The sequence below is a fragment of the Metopolophium dirhodum genome, chromosome 8, assembly GCF_019925205.1.
Source record: "Metopolophium dirhodum isolate CAU chromosome 8, ASM1992520v1, whole genome shotgun sequence".
NCBI lineage: Eukaryota > Metazoa > Arthropoda > Insecta > Hemiptera > Aphididae > Metopolophium > Metopolophium dirhodum.
The window spans coordinates 33,354,588-33,380,192 of NC_083567.1; the positions used below are offsets into that span (position 1 = coordinate 33,354,588).

At 29.8% G+C, this 25,605-nt stretch overlaps 3 protein-coding genes across 3 annotated transcripts; 2 read left to right on the forward strand and 1 right to left on the reverse strand.

The window, feature by feature from the left end:
* Window positions 1-425: 425 nt before the first annotated feature.
* On the forward strand, window positions 426-3,082 carry LOC132950425 (uncharacterized). Its single transcript, XM_061021878.1, has 2 exons — window positions 426-584; window positions 2,238-3,082. Exons 1-2 carry the CDS (start codon window positions 441-443, stop codon window positions 2,787-2,789), a joined length of 696 nt encoding a protein of 231 aa, XP_060877861.1. The 5' UTR covers window positions 426-440; the 3' UTR covers window positions 2,790-3,082.
* An 11,150-nt stretch (window positions 3,083-14,232) lies between these two features.
* On the forward strand, window positions 14,233-16,166 carry LOC132950882 (nematocyst expressed protein 3-like). The gene is made up of 2 exons (XM_061022484.1): window positions 14,233-14,389; window positions 14,578-16,166. The coding sequence occupies exons 1-2, from the start codon at window positions 14,375-14,377 to the stop codon at window positions 15,946-15,948; spliced, it is 1,386 nt and encodes a 461-aa protein (XP_060878467.1). The 5' UTR covers window positions 14,233-14,374; the 3' UTR covers window positions 15,949-16,166.
* An 829-nt stretch (window positions 16,167-16,995) lies between these two features.
* LOC132950762 (mitochondrial potassium channel ATP-binding subunit) lies at window positions 16,996-25,536 on the reverse strand. Its single transcript, XM_061022317.1, has 14 exons — window positions 25,292-25,536; window positions 24,512-24,782; window positions 24,196-24,351; window positions 23,992-24,137; window positions 23,637-23,712; window positions 23,394-23,534; window positions 23,165-23,323; window positions 22,890-23,093; window positions 22,441-22,560; window positions 21,738-21,841; window positions 21,491-21,665; window positions 21,247-21,425; window positions 20,029-20,176; window positions 16,996-19,063 (listed from the first exon to the last, which is right to left on the reverse strand). The coding sequence occupies exons 1-14, from the start codon at window positions 25,351-25,353 to the stop codon at window positions 18,974-18,976; spliced, it is 2,031 nt and encodes a 676-aa protein (XP_060878300.1). The 5' UTR covers window positions 25,354-25,536; the 3' UTR covers window positions 16,996-18,973.
* Window positions 25,537-25,605: the final 69 nt, after the last annotated feature.

Here is a 25,605-nt window from a genome sequence, read left to right on the forward strand (position 1 = left end):
GTGCGCATGTATATTTTTCCATATAGTAACGTGTTGCAGCTTGCAGTGTGTAACCCACCTATATACCTATATATATATATTATGATAACGTATAATAGGACGGTAACGACAATAATAGCACGGGCGTGATATCGTGTGCGTCTGAGGGCGGTGATGCAATCCGGGCGAACCGTGAATTAGTAACACAGCCGGGGCCGCGCGCTGGAAGAGACCGAAGCGCCGCGGCAGAGGTCAACCCGCGGGAGCGGGCGGTGAACGGCCCCGCGCGCGTGTTGGGAAATGTCCCTTGGACTGTGCGCAGCACCGCCACGGCCGGAGGTGTACACAACATGTCGTGGGCACACGGAGCACGGTGTATAATATCATGCGCACCACGTCGCATCCCCCCCCACCCGGCCGCGCCGTTTGCCGTTTTCGAGGCCTCGGCGTGTCCGTATAAAATGGATATTGCCCGACCGATCTGGACCACACAAGTCCGACCGCGGCCAGTGCGAGGTACACCTGAAGCACACGACATTGCAATAATTGTGTCCACGGTGGTTTCGTGTGTAGACCCACAAGGCGCGAACATGCAGCAGTTCTGGGTGAGTATCTATATACGCGTCTCCTGCTTTACCGCGGTTGCTCGTGTTATATTATTATAAGTTTTTTTTTTTTTTTTTAACCAAGAAAAACAGAATACGTTACATTATACGTAAAAAAAAAATGTACGAGTTAAGACTAGAGCTGTTACAATGTGATAATATCATAACCGTAGGCTCAGGAACTTCGTAAATAATACCAAACACGCACTTAGACAAAAATGTCAATAATTCTGTATACTGTACAAAATATTCGTGAGATATATTTTTGTATAATTATATCGTTTCTATGCTTGAAAGTTTCTTCGAATGTTTATTTTATTATTTTCTAAACGTTATAAAATTTTCAAAAATTTTCAATATATTTTGATTCTTTTTGAACTATTTATATAGGCATAAAAATTAAGATTTTTATTAGTTTTTTTAAAATTATTTCACTCGGTTAAAATACTTGGAAATCGAATGCAAGGTTCTTTATAACTTGTTCTTAGTGTAATGTAAGAAAAAGTTGAGCGTAAATTTACCATATATTTTATATTATTTTAAAATTGAATAAAATATTTCTCACAAGATTTCCTATACATTTAACAAGAAAAAAATAAAGTTTACCGAAAGTTAAATTAATTTTGATGAGCATTTGAAATCCAAATTTGTTCGATACTGGATATTAACCCGTAATTTAAATTAAATTAAATCGAACGATTTTCTTATTTTGTTTTAATTCATAAACAAATAACCATAGATAATTTAAATTTTCACAAAATATTTATTTTAGATTTTTCTATACATGGTATAATTTTAAATATACTTTCACTGTTTTTGAGCTATTTATAGGCATTTGAAATCTTTTTAGTTTTTTGTCTGTCAAAAAAATGTTTTTATTGCGTCAAAAAGTTTGAAATTTTATTTTGTGTAAATTGTTATAATAGCAGTAGTTGAAAAATATTAAAGATACATATTATTATGCATATTATTTTTTCACATTTTTTTTCAATTTCAAATTTAGATGAAATCAGATATTTAACAAGAACAATGGATTAGTTATTTTGGTATAATTTAAAAATGTTATTTGTCGGTATACTTACTTGACATTTTTAAATTATATCATTATATTATATACACACAATAACATTTTCAAATGCAATTGTTTTGTTAAAAATTAATTCAACCTACTGTATGACTAATGATGTCTAATAGTAAAATAATCTACTTGAATAACAATATCATAAAATGTACTCAGTTATATAGGCTTACATAATATTCCGTCTTCGCTCAGAATCGTTTTTATCGTATACAATGATTTTATATTACCTATCATTGAATTCAAATTTGGCACATCCATTATAGTGACCCTCTTTAGGCACATATATTATATACTGTACAACAGTGCGGTACCCACTTGCCCACATTTTTTTTTTTTATCGAATTCCATAACAGCCTCAACTTTAATAGTTCAATTTTATCATAAAGTTGTTTGTATTTTGGGGGGGGGAGGCGGGGTATGAACTACTGTGCCTCATATAGGTTAGACAATGTTAGTATTTTATACTGCAGTGGGGTGGTATAACTATGCGAATAATATTAATATATTATTATATTGTATAAATTCGTGAAAAATGTTGTGATGGATTGTTTGTGTTGATTATTCTGTCACAGATGTCGATGTTGTTGTTGGTGAGTGTTGGCGCGGCCTTAGTCTGCGCCGACGCCGTGAAGGCCACCGCCCCCGCCGCCGATGAGAAGCCTGCGGAAAAGAAGCAGGGCAAACGAGGCCTCTGGGGCTTGGGCTATGGATACGGTGGACACAGTGAGTGGGACGGTCTGTCCAACTACGGTCTGCTGGGCGCCGACCACAGCTACGGACACGTCAGTGCTGTGCACGTCACCAAAGAGGTGCCGGTCATCGTTGACCGGCCGATCATCGTTCCGGTCGAGAAACACGTGCCGTACCCAGTGACCGTTGAGAAACCAGTGCCATACCCCGTGCACATCGAGAAACACGTCCCGGTGCCCGTCGACCGCCCAGTGCCATACCCGGTCAAGGTGCCGGTCAAGATCCCGGTCGCTCACCATGTGCCCTACCCAGTGTACGTGCAACAGCACGTGCCCGTCTACGTCAAAGAACACCACGGGCATGGATACGGTACATACGACTTCGGTCACGACCATGGTTTCGGTTACAGCAGCAGCTACGCAATCCACCATTGATAGCGTTTTTGTACGCTGCACAATATTATTATTATAATTTATATTTTATATTATATAAGTTCAACCATCCACGACTCTCCGTCGTCGTGTATCAATAACCGTTTGTAATTAATCGCCTTTTATACCAATTTTAATATGTATATAGGTTATATCTTATATTATAATATAATACATTATAAGTAATAAATTATAATTTTAATACTATAATGTTATTTTATAAACACCACGAATGGCTTCAGAAAGATTGATTTTTATTTGTAAAATTTGAATAAAGTTTTCGCCAGAAAGAAAAATATTGTGGATATTAATATTTTCTTTGAACCATCCCTGTAATATCTTTCGGTGTTTTCAGATTGTCTCTACTAAAAAATTGACGAATTCTCGTGACTGATGAATTTTGTCAACATTTTAACTTAAAATGCTTATAAAAAAAATAATGGTTATGCATCTCCTAAATATTTTTTAACCACTATTATAAAAAATTATATGAAATCTTGTATTAAATTTTCAAAACTTAGATCTGAATAGAAAAAAATGCATTAATATTTACAGAAAAATTTTTTTTTAATTTTATTAATTTTTTATGTCTATATAAATAGCTCAAAATTAGTGAAAATATTTTGAAAATTAGACTGTGTATAAAAAATGCTAGTATACGGTGGACGGTGGTAATAATATACGGTGGAAATTTCAAGTTACTATATGGTGGTCATTCGTTTTTGAGTTATAAGAAAATAAGAAAATTGTTGGATGAGAAATCTAAGCAATATCCAATGTTGTAAAAATTTGAACTTCTGACGCTCAAAAAAATTTACGATCAATTTTTTTTAATTTCCACTAGCAAAAACTTGTGGAACCTTGTATTGAATTTTCAATTTTTTGACTGAGGGAAAAAATTTTTATCGAACATAATTAAAAAAAAAAACTTATACAAACCTATAAATAGCTCAAAACGAGTCAAAATATGTTAAACATTTTATATTGTACAGAAAATGCTAATATAAACATCCGGTGGACATTTATATTTGGAAATATAACACACTAAAAACAAAAATATATTTTGTATAAAGCTAATTTTTTGTCACGCCTGCACCGAAAGTTCAGTTTTCGATGACGGTTGAAGCGTTGAAAAGCGACGTTTTTCCGTCCAGCGGGCGGTTTAGTGGGAATCCCCAAAAGTACCGGGCGGTAAAGTGGAATTCCCCAAGAGTACTGAGCTCTGTATCACGCGTATTCTCTGAACAAACAGACACTAAAATCTAAACTACGGTCCTCATAAAACATACACTTTTGGTTATATCTTATATTCATAATATTATTATAACCTCCTTGCACGACGCGTAAACATTTTTCTTTCGTGAAATTGTTTTCATATAATAATTTGGTTGTTGCATAGATCCCAGATTACTGCATATTATAACCTACATGCACGACGCTTTAAATAAATAAAACCAAGTCGTTTCTTTCATGAAATATTGTTTACGTAGAATAGTCTGGTTGTTGCATAGATCCTAGCCCGAATATTACCTTTGCCGTGATGGCGTGATCAATAAACGCGGATGCGTGACAAAAAATAGTATGTGTGGCTCACATAGTATTGCATAAAAATTCTCGGTTTTCCTCGTTTTTTTTTTTGTTTTCCACGATGTTTTTAAAAACTACTGGGAATTTTCATATTTGACCTCTACCTAACCTAACCTAACCAACTATAGATTCACTTTCCCACCAGAAAAGTTACTGACGTTGAAAATCAAAGGATTATTTCAAATAAGTAGGTACTTGTCGTTTACGCACGCACAAAATAAAAAAGACACACGAGTCAAACTTACAAATTTACTGTAAAAATGCATGTATTATTTTAGCGCTTAAGTATACGGTATTTATAACTTTAGTACAATGTATACGCAGTTTATCTATTTTTTGTGCTTGTTTAACAGTTTAGATACGAATAGCATCTTTGAATCCTTTTAATTCTGCTTCCAGAAACTTGAATGGGAAAAGCCTTACACGGGCCACTTCAGTAGACATAATTCTAGGTCCCCATACATTCAACCCCGATTGTTCCTATACGACCTATAATTTATAGTCTAAGACAATAATATAATATCACGATAATACGTGATAAATCGACGAATTTGTACCAAATTTAATATAAATAACGTTGTGAATATTTATTTATTGGCCTAAACAATGAATTGACTTGTGATAAATTGACTCACGGTGAACAGACGTTACAACAGACGTAACAGTACTTTTGGCTTTTCATTAACTTAACTGTTAACTTACTAAATTTCTTTCTTAATTAACGTGAAATTAACGAGTTAATTTTTCATTTTAAGAAGTAAGTCAAGTTAATTTATTTTGTTTTTAATTTTATAATATTTCACTATTTCAGTCTATTTCGTTTTCATGTCAAAAATATGTATCGTAAACTGTTTAAAGTTCAAAATGTATATCATTTGAATCTAACTTGGAAATATGGAAATACTGTATGAAGTATTAACATTATATCCTATAATTTAGTCTTGGGTTGGAAAAAAATTAAGTCCGCTAGCGTTGTATAAACAAATTAACTTTTTTTTAACTTAATAAAAATTTAACAAAAAGTGTGTACTAACTTTTAACTTAACTGAGTTAACCTATAGTTAAATTAACTTTTAACTTTTAACTTTTTGTTATTGGTGCATATTAACTTAACTTAACTAAGTTAAAAAACCCCATTAACTTGCCCAGCCTTGGAAATTAGTACCTACATAGAAGCAGCCAACGACCGGAATACAAGGACTACTGTCAGATATTTTATTTCTGAGATATGTTAACTGTTTATTCTTACGCAAATATTTAATATTAATATTATCTATAAGTATAATTATGATGCGATGAAAGTAAGTATAATAATATTATAAATGATAATCTTCTATCAGGCTGTGTAAACTATACTTTCGGTTGATAATACGTCTTGATACACAAGACATTTAAGTATTTAACATACAAAATATCAATTTCATTGGTATCCAACATTGTTTGTAGAAATAGGTAGGTTCTTTTCTGACTAAATACAATTACATTGTAAGTATACCTGTAATCTATATAAATACTGGATTCCACCGCTTATTTTAATGTTTATAATTAATATATGAATATAATACCAACCCACAACACATCCGTCACATTCTATGGATACAATCACCCCTTACATATAGAATGCTCCGTAAACTAAACAATGTTAATTTTAATTTTAATATTTAATAAATGTATTAGTTATAACTTATAAGTTTGCTGTACTATATCACTATGTTACTATTATGTTTATATTGAGTTGTATTTTCTATATTATGTTCTGTTTTACCGTGTGTTATAAACATTTACTACATATTAATATATTAAATTTCAAATGTGATCATAAAATTGGCGTTTATAAATAAATAGATAAAATAATGATTTACTCAAAATGTAATAGAATTTTAAAATTATATAAATATACAATCCCTTTAATATTCATATATACCTATTAAAAAAAAAATTAACGAGTAGGTACTTAAAAAAATGTACATATGTGCAAAAATAATAAATATCAGGTAAATATCAATCGTAGTTTACCTATTATTGATATAATTTAATATTAAACAGAACATTATTGCATAGTTTATTTAAAATGTCTATTTGAAAAACATGCATATAATATTATAATTATGATATACGCACATAATATATATTATATACCTATACCAACGCATGAAATAATAAACACAAAACTATAATGTCTAAAAAATAGATACCTACCTAAAAATTTTCAAAATAAAATATAATAAATTATTCAATTATTTGGTATATGTAAATCCATAGCTTGATTTCACTTATTTTTTAGTAAAATCGATCGGTATTCAAAATGACTAATTTCACAGCCGCTATTGCAGATTAATATTAAGTAGAATTATTAGTCTTTACTTTCCAGATTTAAATATTGATAAATTATTTAGTTAATCGTTTTTATTTCAATACTGCAATATCTAATTTATATTTTATGTATTCTATGTATTAAAATATATATCTAAAATATTAACTTATAAATAGAAAATTGTTTTAATAAATTTATTTTTAATACGATGTTCTTATGGTATAGGTAGCAATATTAATATTATAATATATTATCGAACAGTGTACACACATATTGAGCATATCTAGGTATATTGAATATTTGAATTCAGTTCTGTTAATATATGTATAATCAAATTAGGTTTTCATAAATAAACAAAAATCTTTCTTTTTTAATAATATAGAAAGTGATATTTAAATTTACTTAGACGTTAATTTCAGTATATAATAATAAAATATAGGTACCTATTATATCCAAGTAGGTAGGTACCTACACTTATTATTACCTTTAAAGTTAAGAAGAAAATAAGTTGTAATACACTGTAAACTATTATTATATTAATAATCTTAAAATATAATAAATTGTGAAGGGCATCACTTTTTGCTACTTTAATTCTGTGAATTTTTTCAATACATCTCATTAACAGTTACGCTTTCACTAAACGCATACTTTAAAACGATAATGCCTCTGTGGCAATAGTAAAAAAGTCGTCTGAATTATCAAATTTATTTACTAATGACTATTATTTACCTTAAAATATTATAATACTCAACATATAAAGGATAAGAAAATTATAACCAGATGAATTTATGAATTGATTGATGTACAAAATAAATTTGTCAAAAATAGTATCGAACTAATTTATTACCCAAATCATTTTCTATAAATTATTTTTTACACAATGCATAGACGTGTATAGTTGTATAGGTGTATGGTGTATCGTTGCTTTAAATGTTTAATATTCAAGAAGTTTATAAACTTTGTTTGAAAATTATATTATATTGATATACAGGACGATTAACCAATGCATGATTAACCAAGCATGCTCACCCCTATATTTTAAAACTTTCCTTTAAATTTGAATAATGAATTTATTCAAATTCTGATTTTTAAATTCTAAATCTACTTAAAAATAAATAGATTTTTTAAACCAAGGTGTGTTTCAAATGAGAATTTCTCATTTTTACTTTATATTTTTAACCAGAATGGCTTTTTTGAAAATGTTGACGTGTCTATCTAAATTTAATTCGAACTAGTAGTTTCTTAGTTTTTACTTTTTAATATGTCTATGGTAATGATTTAGGAAGATATTAGGGCTATATAATGGTTTGTATATTTTACAATAAATTAGTGAAAATTGTTCATGAATAATTAAGAAATAGATCTAAGATTAAATCTTTTTTATATTTGTATAAACCCATTTTTGGACTGTTATTTATAGTACTTATATAGGTAGATTTAAATAAATCAGAAACTACTAGTTCGAATTTAGTTTTAGACTTTAGTAACATCACATGAAAACATCAAATGTTTAAAAGAAATCATTTACTTAGCAATTTACAGTTTATAATGTTGGTTCTCATTAGAAAAAAAGAAGTTTGTATAATTGTATCACCACAGGACGGTAGTACAATCCTTAAGTGATATAAAAATCTAAATAATTGAAAATATGGTAATTTAATTAATTTAAAAATTCCATAAATCAGAATTTTAATAAATTAAATATTAAAGGGAAATCAGACTATACAATATAATGTATGACATACACACAAAATGTATCCAGATTTTGTTTCTCGTCCCTCGTAAGACGGAAAATATTGAATAATTATTTAGTTTACATTTTAATTTCACATAATATATTTGTATAAGATTTGTATTAGATGTAATTAATTACTAAGAAAAACAGTAGTGCATTATGTAGACAGGCAAAATAGCTGACACAGCGAGGCGCATCGCACATATCAGTTATTTAAAAATTCTTTGAAAATAGTATATTTTAATAAAGTAATAAGTAATTAAGTTTCCACCAACGTTATTAAAAAAAAATAATTTAATTAATTTGAATGGTTTTAAAAAGTATGAAATAATTTAACTACAAAAAATTATTTTTACTTGATTTTGTTTATTTATTTATTTTTTATGAAAAATCAATATTTTCTGGGAATTAATAACAAACACGAAACTTTCAAAATAAAACTGTGTTTATATACGATTCACTGCGGTTAGACAAAAAACGTGACGGGTCCCAGTAGTCACGTGTTTGGAGATGAAATGGAATTGAGTTAGAGTGGTTTTAGAAATTACAACAGAACGAATCGATATAATATTACATAATTTATTATAAATTAAAATACAGTGCTAAAATAGAAGCAAAATCTAATATCATATGTAACATATTCTTGGGAATCCTTGAGATTACATCATAATGTGGAAACAACTTCGCCGACATCCGTACCGAGCAGAAGCGCATAAGACGACAACCTGCACCGCAAACTAGTATGATTGTAAAATGCTAAAATATAATAAATTCACCATTGCCCATTCGGTACTACCTGCAAACACCTCATAACATTGATGATATTAAATAGTAAATACCAATATTATAAATTGTAATAAACTATAATGCTAAAACCCAATACATAGGTATTACGATAACGACAGTTATGGACGCTCCGACAGTCGTATATATAGTGCTTAATGATGACTGATGAGCACATTATAGGATTAGGTAGGTGCCTATAAAATGAAATAATATAATGTGGACTATCGATAGCTTTTAAGTTATAATAGGTAGGCACCTATGTGGCTATGTGTAATGTGAATACCATCGTTCAGTGTCCACCGTATTGATAATTTTTTTAAGACTCGCCAATATTCGAACATTAGGTAGGAATTTCATATAAACTGCTTTATCACATAATGTAAAACGAAATACTATTATGAAACACTCCGAATGCTGTCAGTGCAAATGAAACAACTAGGTATGAAGTGGTTTTAGGGCTTTAGGCACAGTTCTTCTTTAGATCATAAACATCATAATATTATATATTGTATATTTTGTTTTGTTTTGTATTTTAAAAAGATATACGACTCGTGAATGCCCAATGGGTTACAGCATGAACGAAGTTTTTTAAAAATACAAAATCAAAGATAAATTATTACACTTGAAAAATTATTTGAGCTGTGATACCATACTGGTGTATAACTTCCTAAACATGTTGAATACGGTATAGATATGAGAAAATATGAATAAATAATGCTAAAAATATATTGTTTAATCTACAAATACGTTTGATTACCTATATCTAGATTTTTTTAAGAGATGGGATATAGCATACAGTATATACGAAATACCCATTCATATACACGACAGTGGTCAGTGACTTACACCTATTAATATTTATTGAAGCAATTTATTAATACAATTTGAAAAAAAAATATGTGTTTCTTTCATGAAGAAAATATACAATAACCCATCTGTATTATATCTTTCTATAAATAAAAATTATCATATTTTGAATAAGATTGCATATAACATAAATATATGTAATAAATTATAATTTGCAATATTTATTTAGGTAAGTATAAGCTGATATAATATACTAATATATAGGTATACCTAGGTGGCGAGGCATTTGGCAAAGACTGCAGTTATGAGTTTCTGACGAAACATGAATCTACTCAGTTGGAGTATAACTACTACTTCTGACTAAAAAATATTGATATACATAAGGTCTTGTTACAAATCGAAAACGTAGATATTTTGTTACTAACTCTATTTCACTCGGTGTTCCTAATGAGGAATATGGTGGCATATTATGGACTAAGTATAAGTATATTTATAAGTTTTGCGTGCCTCACCAGCTTAGGAATAATATTAGCCAAAATAAGTCGTAACAGCTTGCATGCCCGCGGGATTATACGCGTCCAATTAAAAAAAATATTAAAATATATTAAGTACGCTAAGTAGGCACTTTATATACATCCATCGAACATGGCAACTGTAACAGCATTCAGGCATTGGAAGAAAAGTAAAAACAACCTAGCTATACCTACCTACCGACCTTAAGATTAAAACATATATATTACATTTTAAAATGGGGGAAAGTAGGTAATCGTTCTGCTATACAGTAGGTGTCGAGTGTACCTCATCATTGAGAAGTAAGTCACTGTAATAGTGTAAGGTATGTATTAAATTTGAGTTCAATGATAAATCATTGCATACGAAAAACAATTCTGAACGAAGACGGCCAATGTGCAGCATTTAGGTCATAATATATATATAGGCTATAACATATATCACTAAGTTTATAATTGTATAATTTTGATATTGCTATAAAAGTAATTTATTTTACTATTAGCTATATTGTACGATATATACTCAATGCTAGGGCTGATAGTATTTTCGGTATACCGGTAAAATTATTTTGGTAAACGGTACCTATACCGTAAAAACCGAATGAACGGTTTTAGTGCTGTTTTCAATGGCAATGATTATATAGATTATAATATTATATATTATAGTATATAATAAAGTACATAATGTGAAACGATAAATGTAAAAAATATCGATACTAGTTAGATTTTATTTATTATTTCGGTATACCGTAACATATCGGTATTTAGGTATACCGAATCATTTCGGTTTTTCGGTATACCGTTTCAAACCAGTATTGAAATCAATACCGTAATACCGAAAATTATCTTCAATACCGTCAGCCCTACTCAATGCTATTATAGTAACGCAATAGGTAATCGTTATTTTTCTTTAAAATATCTAATTGCGTCCAATATTAATTTATAACATCTATAAAACAAATGTTATGAGTATTTTTTTCAGATTTTTTTGGTTACAATCTGTTGAACTTGTGTTAATTTTGCTACATATTTGTAAATAGTTGTGCGCATGTATATCATTATAACTTATATCACGTCGTATCAGTTTATGCGAGTCCACTCTCTAGTTTTTATAAAATATTATTTTATGTCTAAGTCAACAGACAGGAAATACAAATTAAAAATACTTTTGCTGTTTGTATACCTACTGGATCTTTCTGACTGGAATCACTAGAACTTGATTGTTTCGACTATAGCAATGCCATAGAAATCGTCGACTATTACGATATATATTATGTGTAATAAAATAATAATATATTATACTAAAAAGTAATAACAATAATAACAATTCAAATGATTGAATTAGGAACTATGGTTATATAAATGTTTTGGATACGTATAGGTACTAACACATAGGTACAAAATAGGTTAAAATTTAGGTATAAAATACTTGTATTAAAACCGTATAATATGTAGGTACATGCCTAATAATAAATTATCCATCAATATATTTGGTGAATACTTAAAATGAAGTTTATGCATTATTGTATCATAATTATTAATAATTATGAAGTTATTACAATTTATACAGTAGAATAAATTTGAAATTGTGTTTCAATTCATACAAGTTGCATAAGTACGTCTTGACGTCTTGTGTGACAATTTTATATTTTACGTACCTAGTTCCTGGACAATTATTTGTAGACAAATAACCTATGTGATATGTTCTTACATAGTTACATCTATATATATAGTGAGGTATATGAGATGAGTAGATGTCGTAAGTATTATATAAATTATGTAAATTATGATATATTTAATATATATATTATAATAAGAAATTTTTATTTTATTTTCGTGCTTACATAAATGTTAAATAATTAAGTACGATATTAAAATGTTACCTAAGTTATAAATTATAATATATACCTACCTATCGGCTATTCATATTTTTAACTATAAGGACTTAATATTTAAAAGATTCAACTTAGAAGTAGGTGTACCTATTTGGAATGTGTTATTTTAATTACAGAATTTTCTTTTCAGATTTTTCGCCATAAAATAAATTAATTTTAGCATAGCATATTTTAAGGAGTAATATTTAGGCAGTTTATATTACATGTATATTTGAACGGTGTCATTGTGTGAGTAGGGAATGAACATTGGTGTGTCCTTATCGATCATTAGGCTATAATGCATAATGACAATGGTAGCATGTCGTCTACGATTCTAAGAACAGTCCCACACAAGCACACGCATGCACAGGTCACCAAATTAAGTTTTTACATTTTTCCGTTTTTAAAATCGGTACAAAATAGCTATAAGACAAAGATTTATTTAGTTACTTCCTATGACTCGATGTAAATTTTGAAAATATGTCTATATTCGATAAATTTTTTACTAGGTTATATAGGAAAAATAATATTGATGTTTTAAAACTGAATGTAAGTGTATATACCTATATAAAATAAAAGTACTTTCATAATTTTTTAGAAAGTTAACATATTTTTTAAGCCTTATTGAATACAAAAATCAAAAATCTTTTTTCTACATAACCTAGAAAAGGGGATGATGAGTTGATAAGTATTTTTAAAATAATAATCGGATATCGGTTAGTACATAAAATAATCTTCCGCTTATTGGTCTAAAACTACAAAAAATACGGTGTGCTCCAATCGCCTTAAGATATACTGTAGATTAATCTTTCAACTAAGAAGGTATATCTCTATAATATATTATACCATATTTAATTTTATATCTATAACATTGATATGTTTATACGCTGATGTATTTAGTACCTATGTACATTTATTTGAAGTATTATTATAATACGTATTAATATACTACATATCTTAAAAAAATTAAAGGAGTTTATGAGTTTTTTATTAAATATTATATAGGCATATTATAATTTATAATAATTATATAAAATGAGCTGTACAATATGCTAGTCAACCTCAAAAGAATTCTAAAGAACATTTTGTTTTAATTAACATTTAATTTTAGTTTATATATTATGAACAAAACTATTTTTTTAAAACTTTAAATCCATAAGAAAATCGATTAATCGAAAATATGATTAGATTGTCTTTTTATTCAATGATAAATAATATACTTTAGTTTAATTACTGTTTATGAATAGCGAATACAAGTTCAAAAAAATATTATAATTGTCTTATTTAGTATATATAAAGAGTGATTCTTTTAAAGCTCAACACTCATTTCTCAAAAAGTGTTAATATAGGTGAATATATACGAATTTGCCATTTGGTAGTGTTAAAAATAAAACTAAAATCTTTGTATAGGCATTTATTAGGTGATTCGAATTTAGTTATTTGTTTCTAAAATCATTGTATTGTATCAATAATAACATATAATGTTTTACTCGGCTTATAACATTAAAACGTCTGAACAGTGATCATAGTAATTTCATATTCAAGTTAAGATAATATAAATATAAACGGATTTCCGATTTAGGTTTGAAAAAAAAATGTGAAATTGTTGCCAAACTCGTCGGACAACGTACTGAGTACGTATACATTATACGAATATCTACATTGAAATAAATCGGTTACACAATTTCGGATACAGCCGGGTGACATCTTCGAGATGCGATGACTATAAACGCGAAAACTGGTCCTGTTCTAAACTGACCACCCCGCCATGACGTAACTAAGAGCGCGTATAATTCTTGTCGCGGAGAAAGTGTCATTTGGATGATTACGGTCGATAACTAAGTCAGAGGGGAGTGTAAAGCAAAAAAAAAACAATACCGGTATCTTGGCAGGATTATAAAAAGCCCAGCGAGCAAGTGTTTGGCATCAGTTGTATCAGTGACAATCATACCGATACCATCATAACCATCATCATCATGAAATTCTTCAAGGTAAGTTGTGCACCACGCAAAATAACTTAGTAAAATAGAATCGTATTACATTTACAATTACAAATATTTCGCAGTTGATAACTAGTTTAATATAATTTGTTTTTGATATCGATTCGTAATACGTTTGGTTTTTGTGAATCATCGCTAGGTATCGCCTACAAATTCATTAAACAAAATTTTTTTTCCAGGCTTGTGTTGTCGGTTTGGCTTTAATAGCTCACTGTGTCGCCGCTGAGGATGCAAAGACCGATAACAAACAGACCGACAAGAGAAGCGTAGGCCTTTCAGGATCGTCGTACGGACTCTCCGGCCTGTCCGGATACTCCGGCTCGTCATCATACGGATACGGCTCCGGCCTGCCTTCATACTCACCGGGCATCGGCCTCGCCGCCCCCATCAGTCACGCATACGCCGCTCCCTCAAGTTACGGATACGCCGCCCCGGCTAGTCTTGGTTACTCTTCCTTCGCTGGTCACGGTTACTCCGCCCCGATCGGTCTCGGGTACGCTTCCTCAGCTGGACTCGGGTACGCTTCCTCCGCTGGACTCGGATACTCTTCCTTGGCTGGTCTTGGTTACGCCGCCTCTTCCGGTTATGGAGTAGCTGCACCGTCTTACGGTTATGGTATCTCAGCTGCGTCTGCCGTGCCAACTAGAGTCAGCACTTCCAACCAGATCGTGTCCGTGTCCGTACCACAGCCATATGCCGTTCCAGTGACCCGTCACGTCCCCGTACCAGTCGCACAACCCGTGCCGGTGTCCGTACCCAGAGCCGTCCCAGTCAGCGTACCTCACCCAGTGCCCGTCACTGTGAACAGGCCATACCCAGTCGATGTTCCCAGGGCTGTCCCAGTCAGCGTGCCCCACCCAGTTCCAGTCTCCGTTAGCAGACCAGTGCCATACCCAGTGCCACAGCCGTACCCAGTAGAAATCCAACAAGCTGTCCCATACTCCGTCCCGACCCCAGTCGTCGCTCCAGCTCCTGTCTCGTATGCCGTCGCCGCTCCAGCCCCTGTCTCGTATGCCGTCGCCGCTCCAGCACCTGTCTCGTATGCCGTCGCCGCTCCAGCCCCAGCCGTCAGCTACGCATCCGCACCAGCTTACGCGTCGGAATCTTATGCCGCACCATCTTACGCTTCAGCATCGTACAGCGCCGCCGCACCATCTTACTCCTCCGCATCGTACAGCGCCGCCGCACCATCTTACTCTTCCGCATCGTACAGCGCCGCCGCACCATCTTACTCTTCAGCTTCGTACAGCGCACCCGCACCATCTTACTCTTCTGCATCGTACAGCGCACCCGCACCATCTTACTCTTCAGCTTCGTACAGCGCGCCCGCACCATCTTACTCTTCCGCATCGTACAGCGCGCCCGCACCATCTTACTCTTCCGCGTCTTACAGCGCACCCGCTCAATCATACTCTTCGGCTTCCCTGAGTTCGTCCGATTACTCCGGTGTCCAGTCCGGTAGCGGATACAGCTCGTCATCCGGCATCAGTTCCTCGTATGGACCACCGTCGTCAAGCTATTCAGGCAGCAGCGAATACAAGAAATATTGAATCGATTACTACCATCGATTTGCGTCATGTCGCACGGAACTGCACTAGTTAGTTGTTCGTAATAATTGAATACTTCGTTTTATATATTATATAATATATGTATACTACTTGTCTACTTGTTAATGTTTTGTACTGTCACAACTTTTCATATTTGTTAATGTTAGTCTGAATTCATCGTGTCGTTTTTTTAAATAAAAAACAAATATTACGACTGAAAATTACTTTAATATTATGAATTTACAATACCTACCTATACCTACCCATTTTCATACTCCGATAGTGATATTTAAATGCAAACAACATTAAACATAATATAGTACGCTATATTGTAATATGTTATCTAAATATATGGGAATAAATAATATTTTAATTGTTAAAAATGAAAAAATTCGCTGTTTAATTTGATGAGAATACTGAATAATATTCTTAGTATAATGCTGTCTCATTTTGACCTTTTGACCGTAACAAAGTTCAAGTTCTTTGAAAAAACTTCTTCACATCACATCACACGAACACGGAATACGTCCTATAGGTATTATGCTTATCAGTACAAAAATACAATTAACATCAACAAATAATTTTGTAAAACAAAACATAGGTATTTGGTAAGGCTGGGCATTAACGAGTTAAAAGTTAAAATTAAGTTAATTAAATCGTTACTTTTTTTTCAAGATTAACGTGTTAACTTCAAGTTAATTCTATTTTAAAAGTATCTAAATTAAGTTAATTTTCGTCCGAAGAATAATGCAAATTTTTAAATGGGTTTTTGCTTTGATGTATCATTTTAAATTTCCCCAGTAATTTTTTCGAGCGTAAAGAAAAACTATCTAATAAACCATATTATGTTTCTGGAATTTTTTAATTTTACAAATTAGCAAATTTTAACTTTACACTAAGTTGACAAGTTAAAAAAAATCGTTAACTTGCCCAGCCTTGGGTATTACTATGAATTATGATATTTTAATATTTGTTCACGTCAAATTATTTTATATACCTATAATACATTACAGGACTTCAGGTAGGTTTCTGTGGTAAAAAATTGCTGTATAAGTTGTAAGGTTTATTAACAAAAATATATAATTTATATATTAAATTAACAATATTATATTAATATATTGATTCGTCTATAAAGTAGGTATGACATGAAATTGTTGAATGAATTTTTTTATGCATTTATCAACCATAGTACCCAAATAGTACAGCATAGTTATTTAACAATAAATACAAATGTATAAAACAAAATCAGTTTAATATAATTTTAAGTACCTAATAACTAATAAGTAAATAAACAATAAAAAATATTATTAACATAGTTTTTTAAATATTATTTATTAATATTAACTTTTTACCTTTTCAATTAGATCATTGGTTTTATAATTAACAATATTTCCTACCTAAAATAAGAAATTGCAGCTCATTAACAGTCGTGTAATAAATTTAGGTAATATAACAATAATAGAGTGTGTGATATGTAGGGGAATTATATTCTTTTGCATATTTTTTTTGAGTCTATGCAGTCAAATGAGGGTTTGAAATCTTTACAAATCATGAAACAGGTGAGTTATGGCAAAAGTTTGTTTTTGCACATTTGGGAATATTTCAAGATAAAAGAATATTTTGTATAATAAAGAATGTTAGAGAATATATCGATTATTTTTTGTAGATGTTCGATATTTTTTGTTGCAGTGGCGTAAATAATATAAATTAGCACATATAAAAACATTTTAACTGACCGTTGTACAAATGACACCAGAGCACACGGAACAAAATATAGTTGTCAACTATTTTCAAAAATTTTTTAGTTAGAAATGTAATAATTTAATCAAACTATTTTTTTGACAACTGATGTAACTGATGACACAAATTCAGATGATACAGATTTTGAGACTGGTTTGTTTTTATCTACAAAAAATTGATATTACTATGATAATCTGCGAGCTACAAATTTGGAAACAAAAGGGCAAGTGTGTAGCAGTTGGTACTGATGAAGTGTTGAAATCAAATGCATTAGATGTTATTAAGCATTGTGACCCTATAATTTTTCCAAATATATTTATTTTCTTAAAAATGTTGTGCACAATGCCATGCCGGAAAGAACTTTTTCAAGTTTAAAAAGAGTAAAGATCTATCTCAGAAATAGCACGAAAGAAGTATATTATAATTATTTAATTTTTTTTAAGTAAACTCTTCTCTAAATAGGATCGTTTAAATGGATTAGTGCTTTTAAGTTATTATTGGCATATTGAAATTACCCCAGAACTCAGAATAAGTACTGGAATACTTGAATTATCAAAAAAGTGGAGAAAAATATATTTAATATTTTAATTTAGATTATTATAAAGATTATCGAGATAAAAATATAAAAATATAAATAATGTGTTACTTTTTCTTAATTTACTATAAAAACCGTCTTCAAATGTCAATACATCTCTATGGCCGGCCACAAGTTCATAGAATGGTAGAGTGATGCACAGTAAATAGATTATCAACTGTTTTTAAAATAATTGAAATTTTACATAAATTATAACTTTTGTTTGTTTCTTTAAAATGTAGAGCAGTGGTTAAAATTAAAAACAACGATTTATAGGAAATAATAAACAGAGAAGGTTTGAAAGTATTATAATTATCGATGTATCCACCAAATCTTTTGAGTAGTTAAGTGTTATAAAAGTAACTATTAACTGATAATTTAATGATTTTTAACTACAATTATCATTGATTACTTTATTATAAATTAAAATTATACATTGCTGTCTGCAAATGTCCAATATACCACCCACCGTCCTAATATTCCGGCACCAAAAATTGTACAGTCAAACAGCCTCTGCTAACAGTTATTCTTAAACTATTTACTATGCTATAATTATAATTTGAGATTCTATATACTTCAAGTTGTATAACACTATAACAAATTTAGGTTAGGTTATTTAAATTTAGTAAAATATTTAGAACAACCATTATTAACTAACAATATTACCTAAACAAAGTTTCTTTTCAATAGTTTCACTTTGATGTGTAAAATAATTTATGCAGCATTTGCTTTGTCAGATGTCTGCTGATTCATCAGATTCCAATAAAAACCTTTCTTTTTCAATAAGGTATTATGATCCCCAACCTAAAAATATGAATATTATTATAAATTAGTTTAACAAAAACATTTATTTATCAAGGAATAAGTTTAGTAAAATAATAAAATATAAATACAATAGAGAACAACTAGGTTTTTAGCTTTTTTTTTTAGAAAATTAAATTATTAAAGGTGTAAATATCTGTATGAAATAAAATTTTGGTTTCCTCTAATAATCTTCATAATACAATCAAGTTCTAGAATTTGATAGTAACATTTAATTGTGCTGAAAATTGACTTATGTTTAGAATCTTTTTTTAAATCTTCTTCTTATTGGTGATTTTGCAATCAAAAAAATACTGAAATAATCTATTTATAGCATTCATCATGTAAAATACAAGGAATTAACCAAATGAGTTTTAAATTTATATAGCATAAATTATACTATGCAACCATGATTCAAGTATTTTGCACCTCTTTTACCAGTGGTACACACATAGCATAAATTTAATAATACATAATGAAAAATTATGTAGGTTGCACCTTTATTTTCATTTTTATTTCACCCCTTTTAAATTATTTGCCTACCTATGTTATAGTATGTGCTTAATACGAACAAAATAAAAATATATGATAAAACATAAAAAATATGAGACAATTGAGTGGCGGGTGTCAACTAAATCTGAGTCACAAGGGAATACATTCTGGGTGAGTGTCAACTAAACCAGTACCGATTTTTATTTATAATAATTTTTTGATAAATATAAGTTTTTATCAAATATATATTACTCAACATCTAACATGAAGTTATAATTGGTTATATCTTTAAAACAGGAAACAACATTAAAGCAAATTATATAATACAGATTAATAGAAAATTAATAGAAATCAAAGCTGTCATTAAATTAGTAACTGCATTTGTTTCAGCAACAAATAAAATTTAATTTTATGTAATTAACCTAGCGGATTATCATTAAAATAATTTGCCATATTTATAAATTTGAACTACTTACTTCAACAATTTCACCTTTATTCAAAACTACAATTACATCTGCATTCTTTACAGTGCTCAATCGATGAGCAATTACTAAAACTGTTTTTCCATTTGATACAGACTCTAATGCTGATTGCACATGCATTTCAGACTCTGTATCAAGTGCACTATAAGTAAAAATATAAATATTTGTAATAATTATAATGTATTTGTTTTGAAATATAGTAGGTGAGAACTACTACTCTAATAATATAAAATATAAAAATGAAGTTTCAAATTCATAACATTTAACTAAGAGCATTAATATAATAGGAAAGTTTAAAGTTTAATAGGAAACTCTTTACTATCACTAGTAAAAATATTGTACAATTCATTTTTATCATTTTCATTTAGATTTATATTTATACTAATAATATTAATTACTTTTGTAACCTGTAGTTAGTTGTTTTGTGTTGAATCAGTAATTAATAGTTACCTAATATGAATAAAAGTACTCTTAGTAAATTAGTCTGTTCAAAATCAGGTTGATCTTTGATAGCACATAGTATGTATTGGCTGATGTTATGACCATACAATCACATATGGAGTATTTGGCATTTGCCACTATCAATGGGAGCATTTAATTATATGTCTAATTACACAAAAGTTTAAATTCAAAATGTACAGTATTGCCAGCAATAGTGCAGACTCTAACCAGTTGCGGCCTGACCACTACACAATGATTGACAGAGAAGACCGATCTCATTTTGACCAGACTAAAAGTTTGTGAATTTTACATTTCATATTTATATGACATACAGAAATAGAGAACTGGTATTTTAAGAGGACGTAATACTGGTATTTGTTGTCTTCGTATTACAAGTGCGTAACATAGCAAATTTACGCTCAGCAGAACACGTGTAGCTTCGTTAGTTTAAAAATTAGAGTAAATTGATCTATTATGAAACTTGATGGTAAGAATGTTATCTGTGTTTATATGTTGATTATTTACGATAGTTCAATTTTTTAGCAAGTTATGCGTATATAATATTATACTGTAAATTAAAATACTCATATGTCCCTTAAAAACCAACGTGCAAACACAGATAATGTTCTTATCATCAAGTTTCATAATAGGTCAATTCCTCTAATGTTTAAACTAACAAGGCTGTGAGTGTTCTGCTGAGCGTAAATTTGCTATGTTGCACACTGGTAAGACGGAGACAACAAATACCGGTGTTACGTCCTCTTAACAGACCTTGTGGCTTCATCTAATATAAGTATTGCTGGGTTTTTCAAAATAGCTCTTGCAATGGCAATTCTTTGTTTTTGTCCTCCCGAAACTGTTACACCTCGTTCTCCAACTATTGTATTATAGCCATTGGGAAAAGAAGTGATAAAAGAATCAGCATTGGCTATTTTTGCAGCTTCAATAACCTATAATTTTTCAAATTGCAATTCAGACTTAAATAGTCAACTTAATCAATATATTTTTTTTTCACCTCAATGTCTGTTGCCTCAGGCTTTCCATAACGTATGTTTTCTAAGATAGACATAGCAAACAGTATTGGTTCTTGATTAATTAATCCAATTACTCTCTTACGTAACCAAGTCTGATCAAGCTTTTTAATGTCTACACCATCTATTATTATACTTCCTGAATTAACATCATAAAATCTATGAACAATACAGGAAAAAATAGTGATAATTCATTAAAAAGAAAAAATTAAAAACAACAAAAATATGTACCTCATGAGAAGCGCAGCAATAGTAGATTTACCATTGCCAGAAGATCCAACAACAGCAACCACTTTACCAGGAGGGAGAGTAAGATTGAAATCTTTTAATATAACCTATCAAAATCATATTTAAACAATATAAGTTATCTTCTAAATTGAACTGTGCCTTGAGATAAGAGTGTATTGAAGTTGAGATAATAAGAATTAGGTGGCTCCATTGGCACAAATAGGGGGATAGGGCTGGATGGAATGAACTTGGTCCCTCGATTAAAAATTTAATTCTTAGTACTAAGCAATCATTTTTAGATAATATTACGACTTAGTTCCCTCAAAAAATGTGTGCTATTTGTGCCTGGGCGGCTCAATGATCATGTTTGGCGTTCAGAATGATGGAATCAAATCCTATAATCAGAAGTGGCCACAACGAGTCTCTAAGATATTTCTTTAAATAAATAAATAAATAAATGTTAGATAAATGTTCCTTCATTTGTTATAAAATTAAAAATGTGTCTCCATCTCTTAAAAATGTGGCTCGCTTCTAATTAGCTTCATAAATTTGTGACTCACAAAATTAAGATTAGTGGCCACTCCAGCTATAAATCATGTATTTTTATTCTTTAACTTTCAATACATTTTTATAACATACATAGTGGACCCTATTCATGTCAAAATATTAATATTCATTATTCTGTTTACAACAATGTCAACATTACTTGTTCAGGTCTGGTTGGATATGAAAATGTAATATCTTTAAATTCAATTTCTGGTTTAAAAGAATGATGTGGAATCTGAATACCCTCATTAATCAGTGTTTTAGGACTCTTGTTAATATACTGAAAAAAATAAATACATACAATTAATCCAGTTTGAAAAAAAAAAATATTATACATAGTTTTAAAAATTTCAACTGATAGTTATACTCTATTTAGTTTAATTATACCTAAATTCGGGCAAGCATACAGAGCAAGATTGATTGTTTTGCAAGATTTAGGGGCGCTGGTTGTTGGTGGGCTAATGGACAGTGGTGCTAATAGTGCATATTGTGGCAATAGACATGCATGGACATTACAGGTTTTTTCCAGTTAAATGGGCATTTTTATCCTGAATAGAGTATAGATTATGATGTTTAATAGCAAAAAAATGAAAAATGTCTATAGTTTACTTCAAATATTCTGGACCCTGCAGCAACACCTTTTACATAATGACCAAATAATAATGAAAATTGTCCTAAAGAATGTTGAAGCATTTGGGTAACCATGAGAAAAGACATAAGCTGTCCAGGATCAAGACTGCTGGTCGTCATAAGTTGTCCGCCGAGGAATATTGTTCCCAAAACAATGCCATTTAGGAACACATTACTACTAGCCTAAAAATAAAAATAGTATTTTTGAACAACAGTTTAAATGTTTTAAGAGTTTATTAAATAGATGTACATACTTGAAAGAGCCCAATACCATAACCTAATTTCCTATGCAATAATCCGTTATTTTCAATTTCTGTCAAAAATCTTTCACATTCTGTAGATTCAGATGCAAAGGCACGAACAGTTCTCATATTTCCAATCACTTCTTCAGCTATAATTGTTGATTTAGTACCCTGTGTACATAATAAATAAACATAATATACATATTACCTATATAATTTAGTTTTAATTAAATTTAAATACTTGTTCTTGAGCCAGTTTGCTAAGTTTTCTCAAAATAGAGCCAAGAAATGTGCCTATAACAATAATAGTTGGTAAAATAATAGCTACAGCTCCAGTCATTTCTGGTGATGTGTTGTATAGCGCATATACTCCGCCAATTAACTAAATTACAAACAATAATTAATATCCAAAAATATATTGACTATATAACAAAAACATTTAAAAAAAAAATCTTTGAAAGAAACTTGTTTCTAACCTACGTACTTGGGTAGCATTTTTAAGACCTTGTATTATTACAAGTTTAAATGAACTTTTAAAATCTTGTACATCAGTTGTTAACCTATGAAAAAATATTTAAAACATTTACCTATAATACTAGTTTAGAATTAATAATAAATACAAAATCTGTTCACCATAAATATTAAGATTGAGTTCAAAATATCTTAAAAAATTCAAAATATATTTTAATAATACAATACTATCATGAATTCTCTAACCAATTTAATAAAGTAACTTACCCATTGTGAAAAAAAATATTTTGGTTTTTTTTTATCGGTGAACAAAAAATGTTTAAATTCAACACACTATGTAATTATTTTCATCAAGTAGTTTAATTTACCTTTGCAAAATATCTCCTGTACGAGTTTTATCAAAAAATTCTAGCTCCTGTTGAAGTATAGATGAAAAAAGATTATATTTCATACGTATAGCAACATTTTCTCCAACTTTTGACAGCATGCTTATACATATAAATGTTGATAGACCCTAGGAAAAAGATTGTTAATGACTAGTTTTAAACTAAAATATTCAGCTAAAAATTTACCTGCATTATGTAAAGCGCTAACAGTTTGAATAATGGGTCGCTAAGTTTTTTAAAATCAAATGGTACTCCATCTCTAGCAAACTGAAGTATAGTATTTATAATATGTTGTAAGTTGATTGGAATACTTAAATTGCACAGAGCTACAATAAATGCAGTCTGAAAATGAATAAATCATTAAAAAACTTAAGGATCCTTAAGTACGTGGCTATTATAATTTATAACACTTTATACAAGAAATATAACTAAGCATACAAATGTTGCAACAGTCTCTTTTATTAAATAGCCATGGTAATTACTAACTAATTAATATACTTACAGCAATAGCCGCTATTAAATTAAATACATCTGGTGACAAATAAGACAATAACTTATTCCAATCAAAGTGGTTGTCAGATTTTGATTCTAGTTCTATATGTTGACAATGGACTATGTTACTTCCGTTAAGTAAATATCTACATCCAATATATCCTACAGATCCAACAAGCATCCATTTTGGGTTCAATTTATTTAGATTGATTGACGATACTGGAATTGGTTTTTTACTTGCTGCATTTTTGGTGAGGGATGAATAACTCCTAGTTGGTTGTCTATGACACAACATAACATAAAATTAAATATTTTAATAAATTAAGTAATTATATACCGAGAATACCCTTGTAATATTAGAATGCCAAGTCAAATAAAATTAAATTTAAGAACTTATTAAATTAAAAAATAATTAACAGTTGATTGGCTTTGAAGCGATGGATTAGTAATTTGTTCAGTTACAGGATAAGTCCCAATATTTTATACATGATGTGTGTCTTATTTTACCTGAACCAAAACATAAAATGTACAATTAGTTTGGCCAACAATTTTAGTATAAATTGTAATTTGTAAATTAATAATACAAGATTAATTTAATTATCTATCAGTATTTAATTTATTACTTATTAGTACTACTTATATAATAGACTTAATAGTTAATATTAATTTTGTAAAAACGTCTTTAATGAACACATTTTTATTAGTAAAACAATTGACTCAATTATTTATTAATATTGTATAGATATAAACCCCAACTCTTGTTGAAACTTTCAAATTGTAACTTACTTACCTAGTAATGAAGGAACGTAGTGTTGACAAATTGATCGGTTTAGTACAAAATAAACGTAACATGACAATATTATTGATAGAGATTAAAAATTAACCAACCTAAACGACACCTTGATTTTTAATAATTAATATAATATTAGTAAGGTCAAATTGTTCTGTGGTAAGGTTGAAGTTTGAACTTCAGCTTCATACCTTCAACATAATCTTAATTCTTAGATCATAAATCTTAATCCATAAATAAATAAATTGTCCATTTTTCAAATACCTGATAATACTATCAATTTTTATATGTGTGATACCATAATAACAACACGT

Excerpts from the sequence above, each read along its gene's own strand:
- LOC132950425 (XM_061021878.1), top strand. The coding sequence starts at position 441 with ATGGATATTGCCCGACCGATCTGGACCACACAAGTCCGACCGCGGCCA. Across the intron at positions 585-2,237 it reads CGAACATGCAGCAGTTCTGG|ATGTCGATGTTGTTGTTGGT; the intron begins GTGAGTATCTAT and ends ATTCTGTCACAG.
- LOC132950762 (XM_061022317.1), bottom strand. The coding sequence starts at position 25,353 with ATGTTACGTTTATTTTGTACTAAACCGATCAATTTGTCAACACTACGT. Across the intron at positions 23,324-23,393 it reads GCAAACTGGCTCAAGAACAA|GGTACTAAATCAACAATTAT; the intron begins GTATTTAAATTT and ends TTATGTACACAG. Across the intron at positions 21,666-21,737 it reads ATTGCTGCGCTTCTCATGAG|ATTTTATGATGTTAATTCAG; the intron begins GTACATATTTTT and ends TATTGTTCATAG.